General features: G+C 37.5%; 1 protein-coding gene across 1 annotated transcript in view; it reads right to left on the bottom strand.

The window, feature by feature from the left end:
• EYS (EGF-like photoreceptor maintenance factor) overlaps positions 1-16,764 on the bottom strand; it is a 923,675-nt gene that overhangs the window by 516,023 nt on the left and 390,888 nt on the right. Inside the window, exons 24-26 of the mRNA XM_087776394.1 lie at positions 10,755-10,851; positions 9,616-9,723; positions 8,775-8,920 (exon numbers count right to left, since the gene is read on the bottom strand). Of these exons, the coding sequence (XP_087632520.1) occupies positions 8,775-8,920; positions 9,616-9,723; positions 10,755-10,851 (351 nt within the window). The remainder of the gene's footprint in view (positions 1-8,774; positions 8,921-9,615; positions 9,724-10,754; positions 10,852-16,764) is intronic.

Genomic DNA, 16,764 nt, shown 5'->3' with positions numbered 1-16,764 from the left:
CTTTCTAACAAATAGGATTCTTAACTGTTCAGTAACTTCACTGCTTTGAAACTACAAATGCATTTCTCCAGCCTTCTAGTTGGAGGTCCCTGCTGTACAGTATAGTAACCTTTACAGACCACATAAAATAAATGTTTCCTCAAAGAAGAAAATATGTACTGGACTATCTTCTCCTGTTGCTGAAGCTGTAAACACAAGATTTGAAATAAAACTATCAAAAGATTACATCCAAATAGTGAACTTGGGTAACAAAGGTTGGACACAATAACCTAACTTGGTTTCTGTTGTGGCATGCAAACACTAGGCCAAACTTGTATTCAATTCTTGTATTCGTTTCCTGTAATTCAGTACCCTAGGGGCTACATCTGACGGTGCTTAGAAAACTGGCTTATGTCCTTGGAAGGCTGCCTTCTATCATGTCTGAAAGGCCATGGAAACTGGGGAAGGTCCCCAGTGACTAGGAAAGGCAAACATTGCACTTATCTCCCCAAAAAAGCCAAAAGGATGATCTGGGGAACTACAGGACAGTAAGCCTCACCTTAGTCCCTGGGAAGGTCATGGAGTGAATCCTCTTAGAAGCCATTTCTAGGCAACAGAAGGAGAAGCAGCTGACTGGGAACAACCAGCGTAGGTTGAGAGCAGCCCTGAGAAGGAGGACTTGGGGGTACTGGTGTATGGAAAGCTGGACATGAGCCAGCAATGTGCACTTGCACCCCAGAAAGCCAACCGTATACTGGGCCGCATCAAAAGAAGCATGGCCAGCAGGTCAAGGGAGGTGATTCTGCCCCTCTACTCCCCTCTTGTGAGACCCCACCTGGAGTACTGCGTCCAGCTCTGGGGTCCTCATCACAGAAAAGACATGGGCCTGTTAAAGCAGATCCAGACAAGGGCCGTGAGTACAATCAGAGGGCTGGAACACCTCTGCTATGAGGAAAGGCTGAGAGTTGGGGTTGTTCAGCCTGGAGAAGAGAAGGCTCTGGGGAGACCTTGTTGCATACTTTCAGTACCTAAAGGGGGCTTATAAGAAAGACGGGGACAAACTTTTTAGCAGGGCCAATAGCAATAGGACAAGGGGTAATAATTTTAAACTAAAAGGGGATAAGATTTAGACTAAATATAAGAAAGAAAATTTTTACAGTGAGGGTGGTGAAACACTGGAAGAGGTTGCCCAGAGAGGTGGTAGATGCCCCATCCCTGGAAATGTTCAAGGTCAGGTAGGACGGGGCTCTGATGTCAGCAACCGGATCTAGTTGAAGATGTCCCTGCTGATTGCAGGGGGGTTGGACTAGATGACCTTTAAAGGTCCCTTCCAACCCAAACTATTGTACAATTCTATACGTTTATCAAGGGAGAATCATGGCTGAACAATCTGACTGCCTTTTATAGCAGAAATGACTAAGTTTGTGGAAGAGAAGACAGCAGCGGATGTCACTTATCTTGATTTTAGCATGGCTTTGACATGATCTCCCATAATATTCCCGTACCCAAGTTAGGATGTTAAGAGTGTGGAAGGGTGGACAACTGTATGGCTAAAGTGCTGGCTGGTAGGCTGGGCTCAGAGGGTTGTGGTTTATGGATCATACTCGACTAGCAGGCTTGTTAAAAGAGGAGTACCCTCAACTCTGTCACTAGACTCAGAAACCTGAGAGGCTTGAGACCAAACTTTAGTGGTAAACCCTGAAATAAATATAACTTTGAGTGCCTCAGACTGTTTCATGACTTTTGTCACTAAGTCCCCCTTCCCCACTGAGAACCAGGCCCACTTTTTTATTGGCCTTCCTTTTGCTGCCAGTGTACATATAGAAGGCCTTCTTGTGGCTTTGCACATCCTTCACTATTCTGAGCTCTATCTGAGCTTTTCCTTTCCCAATTTCAACTCTGCACACCTGGGCAATGGCTTCATATTCCTCCTAAGTAGCTCATCCCTGCTCCTTCCATCAAATGTGTGCTTCTTTTCTGCATCTGAGCTCAGTCAGGTGTTTCCTATTCACCCTTGCTGGCCTTCTACCATGCCTTCTTGACCACTCTCTTCCTTGAAACAGGATGAGGAGGAACTGGAACAAAGCTGCTATCAGACTACAATTTAATTAGTTAAAGTATGGCTTAAGCCTCTAATTAGTAGACAGTAAATCACTTTGAGATGAAAAAGCATGTTTATGTCCTGACCTTGGCTCTCGGGACAGGAAAAGGGAACTAGCAGTCTAGACTTGGCACTTCAAGCCAAATACTCGATGAGGTTACATATTACTGTTCTATGTTCTTCCTGGCCTAGGAAATCTTTGCTGAATAGTGTTGAAGCTCAATAAGTACAGCAGAAGTGCCTCCTCCTTTCTTTACAAATCAGGCTAACTTATAGCATGGACATTATAGCACTTCTCAGGAAAATGCATAAAGTACATTTGCCCCTTTGTGATGGTGTGTTCACTGAACCTAAAATTCCCAAAACTTACGTGAATGGTCTCATCATTAAACTAAAAGACAGACACCACTACTTCTACATTTAGTACAGAAACCCAGTTGTGCCAGTATGCATGTTTGATCTGTTCTTGTCATGCCAATCAGTTTTGTCCTCTCTTGATATATAAGCTGCATCTTGCTTTGACATCTCAGGGACCATACCATGAGAATCCTCCCCTCTGACTCTAAATTAATAGTCACTGCAGTTAGTAGTGTAGCTGCTCCTCTTCTGGAGATCAACAGCAAGGAATACAGACAGAGGTTTGAGGAGTGTAGATGCAATCACTGCCAGAGTCGGCTGGCAGTACAAAGCTGCAGAAGTAGCTGGGAAGGTCAAAAAGAGAAAGAAAATTTTTCTCCCTTTTCATTGATTAGATCTTGTGGGACTTTTTTGTTAGGTCAGCCTGTTGTATAAAAAGCAGAGCAGAGTTTTCATTGTCACATAGACAAGATGAACAGCAGGTTCTGAGGCTCAGTATAAGGAAGGCTGTGGCTCAGGGCTGGCATTAAAGATAAAACACAAGATGAGGTATTTAAGCCAAGGTTTTGACTTGGTTTAACATACAACTTAAGTGCACCCTTAGTCACTTCCAAATGTCAGTTTGTACTGATCTCAGAGAAGCTAAGACTGTAAGGGCAGAGCTGAGATTAAGAGAATAGCTATTTAGAATTAAGGAATAATTACTGCTCTGCAGAAATGATGACTGAACCTCCACAGCAAAAAGTGATTTCATGGTACTCGGTCATTTTTAAGCATCTTTTGGATCAGATGTCCAATAATTGGCAGTGTCAATCAGAAATTTGAATTTATATACTTCAGTTCAATACACAGTCTATTTTAGCCACTGAAATCTTGAGTATTGGGTGGTGGTGTCAAGGTGTTTGTGGGGAAGGGGGGTGCGAGCTGCAAGGCAGCTTCTGTGAGAAGAGACCAGAGGCTGCCTCACGCCAGACAGAAACAGTTCCAGCTGCCTGCAATGGACCCACTGTAAGACATACCTGAGCCTCTCAGCCAAGATGGTGGCGCCTCTGTGAAAATGTGTTTAAGAAAGGGCAAAACACTGCACAGGCAGAGTGAAGGGAGGGAAGTGAGAAACAATCCTGTGAGCACCAAGGTCAGACAAAGAGGAAGAGGAGGTGCTCCAGGTGCCGAAGCAGAGATTTCCCTGCAGCCCATGGAGGAGATCACAGTGGAGCAGGTATTCCCCTGCAGCCTGTGGAAAGCACTCCCAACACAAGCAGGATATCCACACTGCAGCCCATGGAGGACCCCACACCAGAGTAGGCAGAAGGAACTGTGGCCCATAGAGAGCCCATGCTCAAGCAGGTGTATCTTGAAGGACTACAGCCCAGGGAGAAGACCCATGCAGGAGCAGGGGAAAAGTGAGGAGGAGGGAGCAGCAGAGAGGAGCTGTTATGGATTGACCACAACCTCCCATTCCCCATCTCTCTGTGCCACTCAGGGCGGGGAGGCAGAGGAGCTGGGAATGAAGTGGAGGCAGTGAAGGGGGGAGGGGGGGGGGGGGCAGGGACAAAGGGGGAAAAGTGTTGTTTTATTTTGTCTTTGTTTCTTACCATCCAAAAATCTATTTTAATTGGCATTAAAACACAAAAATTTTCACCAAGTCAAGTTTGTTTTGCCCGTGATGATAACTGCAAAGTGATCTCCCTGTCTTTATCTCGACCCATGAGTTTTTTCATCTTTATTTTCTTCTGTCATGTTGATGAGGGGCACTGAGAGAGCGCTGCGTGAGCATCTGGCAGCTGGCCAAGGTCAACCCAACACATTTTAGGAAAAAACTTCTAGTCTTTGCAAGAGATCTTAGAATTATTTAGTTAACCTCAAGTAAAGAAAATCAGAAAAAAAAGACTTAAGAATTACCAAGTCTGTCAATGAAGGCAGTAATGACTTGGTAATCCTAGAACCCTTTCAAATGAAGCAATTAGGAATTATCAAACAAAATTCTACAGTCAAAAAACTTGTATTCTTATTAAACCCATTTTCCAGCAGACCCAGACACTTATGGTTTATACTTGAATATAAAATAAATTTTTGATGAACATGAAAAATATTTCACTTGAGACATGTCTGAATCATCTGGATTATACTTTGACGTAAGGTTCTTCAGATGGTTAAGATTTATAAAGAAGAAGTGATTAACACCTCAATAATGAAAATAACCTTCAGGGTAAGTGATCGTAATACATTATGTTTAATTACTTATTCCTTTTAAGATGTTATATTGTGCAGCTGAAGAGAAAGTAATATTAGTGTTTTAATTAACAGATTTTTAATATCAGACTCAGTGGAATATACATATATGTATTTTTTCTTGTTTTATTCTTTACATAATTGTGTACCAGTGCTCATCCAGAATGCAACATCACATTGATTTGTGATAATGAAGATACAGCTATACTCATTGATTATATTTCCTTATTTTGCTTTTAATTTTAACTTGCTGATTATGTTCCATTTAATTTATAATTCTACAAAAAGTCATGAGTTCGACTTGCTTGCACTGTATCTTCAGATTGTCTAACAAAGGTTTAGTAACCTACCAAGCCAAAATTGAACCTGACATAGCCTTTGAGTTTCCTTTGATTTCCTTAGATTATGAGCAAATTTCCTGTATTTATAGTAACATTTATGAAACCAAAGGATTCTGGAATCATATAGAGAAAAACAGTCCCTGAGTAAGACATATTTAAAAGGGTATCTTAGTGCTAAAAGATGACTATGTAAGCATGGTGTTTTCTTACTCAAAAGATTATTCTCTATGTACATTAAATCTCATATTTGGTACATTACAAAGCACAATGTTTAGAGTTGCTTGTTTACAACACTTGCAGTACAAATTCAACAGTTCATGTTACAAACATTAACATTCATCACTCCAGCCAATGAGTGGCTGACCGTTTAGACAGAACACATTTTAGATTCAGTGACTCAGGAGGTATCTTTCAGTTTTATGTTGTTATATCTAACACTCAGGTACCACCAACATAGAAACAATAAGCAGTAACAATTGCGATCTTGAGTAAAGAGCTAGTCTACTTAGGACTTTCAGCCACAGATTTTTTCCACAGTTAGTTCCACAAACCAGGCCAGACCTTCTTCACGTAAAGATGGGAGGTATGGAACAAGAATAATCAGACTGGGAAATTAAAGAGTTCACAGAATTTTGTAGCTAACTGGTTACATAGAGACCTTATGCTATGCTACTGTTAAGTTTCTTTGTGGTGCCTAAGCTTTAAACACCAAAAATAGTTTTCCAGGCCTGCATCTTTCAACATGAAAGTTTAATGCTATTTCAAATAAGGATTAGTTGATCATTTGGTATTTTCCTTTTGTTACTTTTCTCCTCTTTCTAATATAGTACTGCTTTATTAAGTCACATTACTTCTCATTTTGGGCCGGGGAAAAAAACAGTTTCTTGAATGCCCAGTAACTTAGTTTTATCTTCCAAAGTATCTGGGGTGAGGACTTTAACCAGGGTTTATTAGTGATATCTAGGGTTTAAGACCACCATTGTTGCTGCCAATTACATTCTGACAGAAAGGATATATCTGTGCATTTGTCATCTGAACTGTGATCATTTTTTTCTAAGAGTCTACCTGAGCTGCAAAATAGTAGATTTCATCTTAGCGGTGTTGAAAAAAAGTTATACTTTAATAGTTAATAAATTATTTTTAATGTATTTTTGTTAAACAGCTATTTAAAATGAAATAAAATTACAAACGACATAAAACAAATCCAAAATAAGATAAATTTATGGGAAACTTAGAGATACATTAGCTGCCAAAATTTTAGAGTTTACAGAGCAAGAGATCAGTGTCTAAAGACTGCCTTCTCTAAGACATTAAATTACATGATGACCCAAAAAAGCATTCAAAATGTCTGACAAAAGTTAATACTTTTAAAATAAGTTTTTATAAATGAAATATAGTAACATAATTTGGCCTAACCCATTTAATGTATTGTAATTTGTTTCCAGTTTCCATTCAACTGTATAAATCTATAATATTTTAATAATTATAGTCAATGACTGAAGTTCTCTCTGTAGAAGTACAGTAAAACATTTTTGAAATTCAAACGATCATTGAAATCAATACACACTGTTATGTACCTTTAAAGGCCTTGTCCATGACAAAAAAAGGCTGTTCCTAGATTTATGATATTACTGAAGATGAAAGTGGAAATACACCTATCTTTCAAAGAGTTAAATAAATTACTTTTGTTATACTGTTATAAATTCAGTACCTTAAATACTAATATTTTGTAGTTTTAAAGTATTTTCTTTCACTATTTATAATTCCAAAGCTTGGTACTCTCAGACAGTACAATTACTTTTTCTGTAGTATAGATAACGTAAAACCCCCCAAAATTTGTTAAATTGAATATGAAAAATCAGCTATGAGCTATTTGAATTTTAATTGCTAGAAGAAGTTTTCAAAACCTCAAACTATCAGAGAACTACATCACGATTCTGTATGTTTGCCAGAGAAACATACACTTGACACATGCTCTTTTTGCTTCATAATCCAGAAAAGCAATGTCTTGCTCTGAAAAGACCTCACTTTGAAATCAAATTACTTTCACTCACTTCTGGGCCTGCTAACACCGCAACTTCATTTTAAAGCCTTAGTTCAACTGCTGTGCCAAACACTTTGTATTGGATGAATTACTCCTTCAGACTTAATCTAACTGGTACATTGCATAGTGGATGTCCAAACAGTGTCACTTGGCGGGGGGGGGGGGGAGGAATATCACTGGTTATAATTAAGTGATGGGCAATCTATCACTAATTTTTGAGTAATGTTTCAGTGTTTGATAGACACCTGAATATCACACCACTCTTGTTAGTAAATAGCTAACACTAAATAGTAAAAAACTATTCTTGTAAATATACTAAAGGGATTTGTACCAGTAAATAACTACTTGTAATAGTAAACAGCTACTACAGCTGATTAAAACAACCTTCACAATAAAAACCCAACAAAACCCAACATCGTATCCTTGTTGGTTAAATGTGTTAGGAAAAAGAACTCAAGTCAAACTGCTTAGTCAACAATGAAGAATCATAAAAGGAAAGCACACCTGCAGATTGCTTATTCCTTTTCAAATTAGCATCCCGGAAGCCCTTCAGGTACAGGTGTCTTGTCTTTTATAAATATAACTGGGAGTTCTTACAGAAACATATACATAAAAGGTGAAGACAGCTTTTAACATCTATTAGTTGAAATTAAAAATCTGCAGCACCACTGCCTAATGAACCAGAGTTTCTGTGATACTCAAGCGGCAGGTACTATTCAGAACATAGCCCTTCTGAAGAAAACACTGGGGGGAGGTGGGGAGAGCTTTGAAAGTTTTACGCAAGAGAATTATATAGATTTTTTCCAATTTTTGCTGAAATGTCAAGGATAATTTTGAAGAACACTGCACGAGCAGTACGTGGACTATGGAAGAAGGATATACAGCTATATAGATATTCCCCAACCTGTACCTGTTCTTTGTTCTGTGAAGAAATTACATTCCTCTCAGTTCAGTGGATGCGAACTGCATCCTTTCTGATCTTATGAATTATGTGGTATTCATTACAGGTTGGAATGGGTAGGGAAAAAACGTTTTATGCAGAAAGAATGCAGAAATGATACAACTTGTGGCAGACAACTATAAACATTTCTGCAAACAGAGTCATATGACCCCATGTGTTTTCAGGTTGCTTAAGCTGGATGTATCAAAAAATTAAATATAAACTACTTTTTCTGCAGCATGCAGATCATTTAAATAAATGTCAACATCATCTTAGAGAAATTTTACTACATCTCTACCCATTAAATATTTTGTCATTAGTTCTGTAAAAACGTAAAGATTAACACTAAAGGCAACAGTGTCAGTCCACCAGGTCAGCCAAGTTAAAGTGTTACTATGGTTTTGCACAAACTCAAATGACAAGGTAGCATTTTATTATGTTTGTAGAATTTACTCTGTATCTATGGTAATACTTTTTTCCTTCACTGAATTCAGAAAACATTGATTTTCTTTGCACTATACAATCTCTCTTTTAATGTGTTTCAGCTGAATGTATGGGTGACTAAAGAAATCATAAATCAAGCCTTAATGTAAATAACATCTTGAGCTACTTAGTAAAAACTGGATCAAAGTTCTATTTGAATTAATATTGATTTATCCTCCAATAAGCAGATGATCCTGTGTACTCTTCCTTAATTTAGTTGAGGCCATTACTATAAAATCAAAACCATGTAAATCGTGTGAAATAGCCTTCTCCACTGTGGTAGAGAGCAGACCATACCTGTGAATCCAGGGGGACAGAAACACCGATAGCCTCCAAGCCTGTTGGTGCAGCTTCCTCCATGCAAGCAAGGCAAAGTTTCGCACTCGTTTACATCCATCTCACACAGAGACCCATAGTAGCCCGGTGCACAACTGCAGACGAATCTTCAGAAAAAGGAAAATCAGTAAGTCAACAAGAAGTAAACAACATCATCTATTCAAATATTCTGAAGCTTTATGTATGTCCTGATGTCAGGCTGGTGTCCCTAATCATCATCTATATTAAAATAATTAACCGACTTTTCTCATTTCCGTATTTCCGAAGCAAGCAGAGCAAATTTACTCTTTTTTTAAATTAGCAGAAAAATTGTGCACAATAATTTTACCTGAAGGTATAAGGAATGACTTAAGGGTTAATGTTCTTTTGACACAAGTCTCTGAATAACTGTAGTGTGTTGTGGAACAAACACCAGATACAAATTTTTCTTTTGTTTACGCTTAACTATTTGTAAACATTTACATTGTCAGTCACTGTTGGAAGCCAAGAGAGAGATGTAGCAATCTAACAGAGTATCAATTTTCCTCTATTTCACTCTTACTCCAAATTAAAACAAGGAGGAGGAAAGAAAAAAAAAAAAAAAAGGTAAGGAGGAAAAGAAGAAGTTGTGCTGAAGACAGTTTCCCTTCTATTTTCCTCTCAGGTCACATAAGAAACAAATAGCTGTCAGTAGCTTTTGCCTACCTCATTTTAACACAGATTCCTTGCCATATGCTGAAGGTCCCATCCAAACCTCAAGGCAGCAAGCAGACTTTATACATAAGGAAATCAGGGAATTGCTTTTCATTTAGTAGTAACTAACCTGTTTATGAGATCCAGGCAAGTTCCATTGTTTTTGCATGGTCTTGATAAGCATTCATTAATATCCACTTCACACAGTGTCCCAGTAAAGCCATGTTGGCAGGAGCACCTAGCAAAAAGGATGTCAATTATCTTACTTTTTAGCTTACTACAAAATTCCAGGAAAATGCAGCAGATTTTGAGAGGTATGAATTAGGTGGTTCCAAAATTATATTTGTTTTTTTCTGATCATTACAAAGTGCTGTACTTTAACAAGCTTCACAAGTACAGTAACTGCAGCCCAGTAAATAAGATTCTTGCCATTTTTAGTTGAAGGCCACAGGCTTTGTGCTGACCCTACTGTGCAAGGGCTCAGAACTTGCCTTGGCCTGAGCTGGTTTCCACCTGTTTTGACACCTGCCCTGGAGCCAACTGACTGCTGCCTCTCATGCTTTAGCTTCAGCTCTGGGAATAGCACCTATGGTGAGGGTGAGACACAGTGGGATAATCATGGTGTTACAAGCAATAGCCTTTTGTGTCCATGTGGGCTGGGGATGCTGGTAAACAGTGCAAAGGAAGTAAATCCTGACAAGGAAGCATATAAAATTAGCTCCAAGCAGGCCTGAGAGCTAATGAAGATGAGAAAACCCCCACTGTAAACATCACACTTCTGGCAAAGACTTCCAGGTGCTGGTAACTTGCAGTAACGCTGCCAGTTCTTCTTGAGGAAGACTGAAATCACTGATCACAGGACCCAGACAGACATTGTGATGGCAATCATAACAACAGAGACAAGAGCTAGATAATTGCAAGATTTCTTATATAACAATTATAACTATATTGTTCATTAAACTGTTTTCTATTAATTTCAACTCAGACTATTAGTATTATTGTAACCGAACTAGTAACTCTTTGTTTATTAAGAGTTTAATTAGCCCTACAACAGATTCTTGGGTCCACTTATACGGTGTACATGTAGGTCTTTTTGCCCACAAGAAGATTTTGAGTGTAACATAACAGTGTCAAATGCATCACAAAAAAAGACATATTACATCACTGAAGGACAGCAAACATAATGTAGGCAAAGTGCCAAAATAATAGCTAGATGATAAACATCCACACATCACACTGAGTATCTGTTGTTCAAATAATTTTCCTCACCTGTAATGGTTAACCCCATCCACACAGAGACCTTCATTCTGGCATGGATGGGAGATGCACTCATCACTGTTAACTTCACAGTAAGTACCTTCAAATCCTGCAACACAGATTATATTAACTGTGAATGAGTGAATTCTATTACATAACGTGAATATAAGGGTCACAGATCCTCTTGGAGGTTTGGCTGGCTGAGCTCAGGACCAGCTTAGACAATGTGAGTGGCAGGCCTGAGAAACCTCAGCTGCTCTTGAAGCTGTTCAAGAAAGAGCTGAGAAGCATCAGTGGTGACTACCCCTTCTCTTGGGAGCGTCTAAGCTAAGGCTCTTTGCCCTTGGTGTCTGACTGACCTGTGTTGCAGATGTGCATGCCTAGCCACGTACCTGGTTATCTGGATGCTGACTTTGGCCTTCAGACTAGCTCCCTGGCACTCGACCTTGGACCTGCCCCATTCCCTGTAGACTTGACTGGCAAGCTGGCATACTATGCTGATCCTGGACACCGTCACTGGCCCTGCCCTGCTCGCCTCATTCAGACACTGTCAGACAGGACCCTTGACAGTGAGGTCCCTGCCCTGGCAGCCTTGATAAGACTCCTAGCTTACCTTTGCTTCTGGAGCAGCCAGCCCTCACTGCTCTCTGACTCCAAAATCAAGAGCAGCAAGTGGATGCAATCCTAGAAGAACCTTCTCCAATTATTTTTGTTCCTTAGTTAATTTCCAGAGAGTAGAAGTAGTCTTAACATACTTTAATGAACCAGAGAGAACTGATTTGGATGGAGCACCTGGCTAAATATACTAGGAAAACGTAACCCATTTTAAAGGGCTGAAAAGGCTGTCTTAGGGAGTGTGGGACAATATCAGAAACTAAAAGCTAATTCAATAATAAATACATTACAGAGCATAATGGAAGTTAGAGAGACCACATTTACTCAAAGCAGTCAGTAGATTAGGAAAAACATTTAACTGGTTTTAATATTTAAATGAAGAAAAAACGTGATCAAAATCTTATCTGCACAGTACATTACTTGCATAATGCATTACATTCACCTGGGTAAACATCCCAGAATATGTGCTAAAGAGAAATAAGAGATTTTTCAGTGATATAAGAATACTACTTTTGCTCTTAGAAAGCATACTACATCTTACAACATTCACATAAATAAATGTTCTACTAAACACAGAGTTGTGTTAAAATTATATACAGTGGATAAACTATAGCTACTTAGTTGAATTTTGCACAAATTGCGTATCAGTGTTTCAACTGATGTAGTAATGAAACCATTACAATGAACAAACTACTTGCACTGTAGTGAAAACAATACACATGACCCTGACAGCAGACTGACTAAAGAACATTTATGGTGTTCACCAAAGTGCTTTTGAACACCACTTAGATATCGAAATTAAATTAAAATAACTATAAAAAGAGCCACTGAAATTCAGTATGTATTATCATAAATATGATGAAGGCTTTACTGGATTCTCTATTAAAACAACAAGTAAAAATTGTTATCAGTACTTTTTTTAGATACTAAAATAAGGATAGTAATGACTTTTATTGTTATATTATGTATTCGTGGTTTTCAAAGTACTTCACGAAAGTAGGGAAATCATGAATGATCACAGTTAGAAGAGTATGGCTTATTTTTAGCTAGAGAAAAATCATTACTGGAAAAATTAAGTGGCATGGTCACAGTTGTAGGGAAAGCTGTAGAGAGAAATCTCTGCTGGCACTCCAGTGTACAATCTAAACATCAGCCCACATCAAAGCAGCTGGTATTTTCTTCTTACCAGGATTTTTTCTGTTCAAAAGCTTTCCTGGCTAGACCTGCCTGAAATGAGTCCTGAATATTTGCTGAAGGTTTCACAGCAGTGTCTGCTACAAAGCTGGAAAATAAAGCCTGGAATGTATCTCAAACTAACCCTTCAATTATAGTCACTTATGCTTTTATGATGTTATTCTTTTTTTCAGAAATGTCTTGAGTGTGAAGTGATACCCTCATTTATTTCCTATTTGTATGATGTTTCACAAAAACTTTGTAAAAGAATTGCCATTATCGGGGACAAAAATTCTTTGTCCCAGTGTACTGCTTTGAAGTAGTTCCCTCAGCACAGGCAACCTTGTTATATTCTGAATGGTTTAGTTCATTATTTGCAAACGGGCCAGAACCAGAGTGAACAATCCAAATACTTTTCTTATCTATAGCATATGTAAACTGCACCTTAATACTGCAACTTGAGCCATCATCTATATTTGCCTGAAGTTTGATTAAGGAAAAAAGAAAGGTGAAAGGACTATAATAACTTGGGCTGTGGCATGCTAATTCACTGTTCAGTACTAGACAGCAGTCACTGACACGCACACACACACACAAAATAATCAGGAGCTGTTCTTTTGACACGTGCCACCCCAATGCCACTGAAAAAGAGCAGAGAAGATAACATGTTTCTCTAAATCCAGTTTAATTAAGAAATTGGAGGGCATAGCAAATGTGGGAGACCAGGACCACAGGACCATCTGTAGCCAACTTCCTCATCTGTGACTTCTCACTTATTCGTAATGTTTGCCATTTCCGAAACTAACTTCTGTTACAGAATAGGCAGCTATGTCAGTGAGCAGGGGAAACTGGACTTCACTGAAAAGTAGTAAACTGAAAGAGAAAGTAAACCTGTGTCATATTATAAATAACTCAAATATATAGAGACAGTTTTTAGTTTTGTAAGGTAATCAGAAAAGGGTGTGAAGCTAACAAAATAAAACTTAAAAAAATACTAACAGAATGTATATGGAATAGCTTCTTGTTCTTTTGTGATACTATACAACATCTGAGCAAGCATCTTTTAAAAAAAAATATCAAAGTTGTCAGATTAAAATACATAAAAAGGAAAATGGAGGGCATTCATCATTCTGCTTCTGCCTGTCATCGCCACTTGGTTACGGATGCTTTACAGTCTTTTTGAAGTAAATAGTACTGAATATATAAAGCACCACTTAGATACATTTCTGATTGCAGAAGTACACAGTTTTCCAGCCCATAACAAAATATAGCTACCTTGAAAAGACATAAAATAAGTAAACATACAGCAGGTATGCTACTTTATTATTCCTACAAATGGAAAAAAATACTGTTTTCATCAAAAGATTTTACTGGCTATCTGCTACATCATGAAACAAGCAATCTATGTGTTCAATTTACTATTGAATATTGTCTTTTTTTAACTGATATAAATTACCTCAGTCCTTTAATAAAAAGTCAATAATTTTTTTCTTAATGACATATACTGTTAAAAATTACACAGAACTATTTAGATGATGTTTTGATCCACCATGAACACTTTTGAACTCATGCAGCAACTTTTTCTAAGGAATTTTTAACCTTGCTAGCAATTTTTACAGATTTCAGCAAAAACTTCTGCTTTCAACTAAAACGGTTAATCAGAAACACTCAAATCTGATTAAAAGGTCCTGAAAAATATTAGCAGTGTTGTTTAACTTTCATTCGTAATTTCTGCATGTCTGTGCTGTAGTATATTTATCATTTATGAAACTTGTACAAAGGATGTTTCAATAAAAGCACATGCTAATAAGTCAATTTAATTCATTCCTGATCTATGTTCTCAGAGTAAATTACGAAAATAGATAAGTGTAACACTGTGCACATCACTCGTACAAACAGGAGAGGTCAAACCTCAAAATGTATACTACAATGTTAGGATTAAAATATTTGTAAAATACTTATTTTATGAATGTACTTGGACAGACACTACTTTCATATCCAAAAGAATACTTAAAATGCTCATACCTAAGTGGAACTGGTTTAAGGAAAGAATTACCTTGGTAGTTTATTTACATAGTGCTTGTTGAAGCTATTAGATATCTCATGGGTCTAAGAACTCATGTCGTTCTTGCATTTTACATGATAGCAGCACAATTTAAAGGCTAATGTAATGCATCAGGTTATTTCGTATAAGCTACAACTGCTGCCACACATAGCTGTGATCTTCTGGGATACTTAAACTAACATCAACGTACAGATGCAATTTTTACAGTAATGTAGACATGTTTCCAAATTATCTCATGTGTTGCAAGAGGAAAGAAAAAAGACAATGGGCGGAAACCAACTTAAAATGTTTAACATGTCAGATGTACTACTGGAACAAACATTTTTCAGTTGCAAAGAAATTTGCAGTACATAAAAAAGCATTCACTTAATGCAGCCAATAAAAAACTGTAATGCTTGCTTTGTAGTTTATACTGTGAATACAACTAATTAATTTGAATTATAAAACAATAATTTTTATTTTAAGCCAACTGTTTTATAAAGTAGTATATTACTGGAAAGCCTGAAAATATGCTTGGTCCTGTAACATGTTGTTACTGTAGCACTATTTAGTACTATGTGTAGGAAAGTAATATGCACATTTAAATGCAACTACTTGCTGCCTTTGCTACCGCTAATCAGTCAAACTTAAGATCCAAACTGTAAATCGCGTGTAAATGATTTGATATAGCTCTTCAGCCATATGCTTCACAAAGTAGCTTTTGCACATGTCAAACCTGAGTGACACATTTAAAATGCCATTTTTGACCTTTGTGCTTTTTGTGTGGAAAAACTGAAATTTTTCTGAACTCAGGTCAAACCATTCTGAACTTCTAAAAGAAAAGATGCATCTAATCTATGAGGAAGAGCAAATGGCACACATTGTCTCTTGTGAATACAGAATTCCATTAGATACCTACTCAAAATTTCCAATATTGAATTCAAGAAAAAAGTGGCCTTTTTTTTTTTCCAGGTAGCCAATATAAAGGCTAGACAAATGTCATTGTAAAGTCTGACAAACAAATGCTTTTTATTTGTCAAACACATTTTACAGTATTTTTCCTGCTACATTAGAGAAACTGAAGATGTAAACAAAATCTCATTGGTATTACCACTTATCCACATTTTTTTTTTAATCATAGGGAGACGGTACTTGGTTTAGAACATTTATTTGTCATTTTAGGGAAAATGTATAGGGTTTTTTGAGGAAGTGAAATGTATCTCAGAAATGTTAACAGTTTTCATAGTAACAGATAGCAATTTCTGAAAGTCTTGAAATTAACGGAGATAAAAAACAATTGAAAATCATTGCAATTCTTTGTGTTGACAATTTATTTTTATTTCTGTACATTTTTAACAGTTCAGGTAGCATGAAAGTGCCTTTAATAATATGAGGTCTAAAAATACGGAGAAAACATGGAGAACGTCACAAAAGCAGCTCATCTAATCTCAAGCCCTAGTTTTCTCATACTTAACATTAGCACTAGTGGGTGTGACAGTATGCTCAAATTTGCTTGCAATTTATGTGCAAGCAGAATGATATATTCATTTTAGCTTACAGAAATTCCAACATTTTGTGGTAGTTTTGCTGTCAATGGATGAAGAATTAAATGATGTTACTTAAGATGGGAAAGATCCTATTGTTCCTTCTGTTTCTCTGAAATATGGGAAATGGCTACTGCATGTCTCCAATCTGCCTATGGGACTTCTGGGAGCTGCGAAGTGCAGGAATATTCAGAGTGTAGAAGCTACACATCTGCTGTTATAGTTATGTTAATTTTCATCTCCTTATTCCACTGCAGAGAAACATTACAGAATTTACCTCTGCAGGTAACACAGAGGACTAACGGGATTCTTTCCCTATAAACTCTCTACTGTTTTACTCATCAGCACAGTATCATGGATTATGTTTGTCTCCTTACTGTGAACCATTTATGAACCAATGTTTGCAAGCAGCAGAGATATCACAATAGCCCCATAATCATTAGTGTAGGTATTTAGGTTATTCACTATAACATAGGTATGTACACATAATAAAATCAAAAGTGTGTGAAATGTTAGACATGGTAAAAAGGCTATTTCTCTTCTGAATTATGTATGCGTCTGAAAAAGAAACTGGCACTGAAGGGCTCAGAAACCTGACAATGGCAATCTCCAATTTGTATAACTTCTGTTCTTTAACGTCTACTTA

This window comes from Nipponia nippon, unplaced genomic scaffold (assembly GCF_047370975.1).
Source record: "Nipponia nippon isolate SJK-2023a ecotype South Korea unplaced genomic scaffold, ASM4737097v1 scaffold_4, whole genome shotgun sequence".
In the NCBI taxonomy this organism is placed as follows: Eukaryota; Metazoa; Chordata; class Aves; order Pelecaniformes; family Threskiornithidae; genus Nipponia; species Nipponia nippon.
Note: the sequence above shows the minus strand (reverse complement) of the source record. Positions and strands in the feature narration are given on the sequence as shown.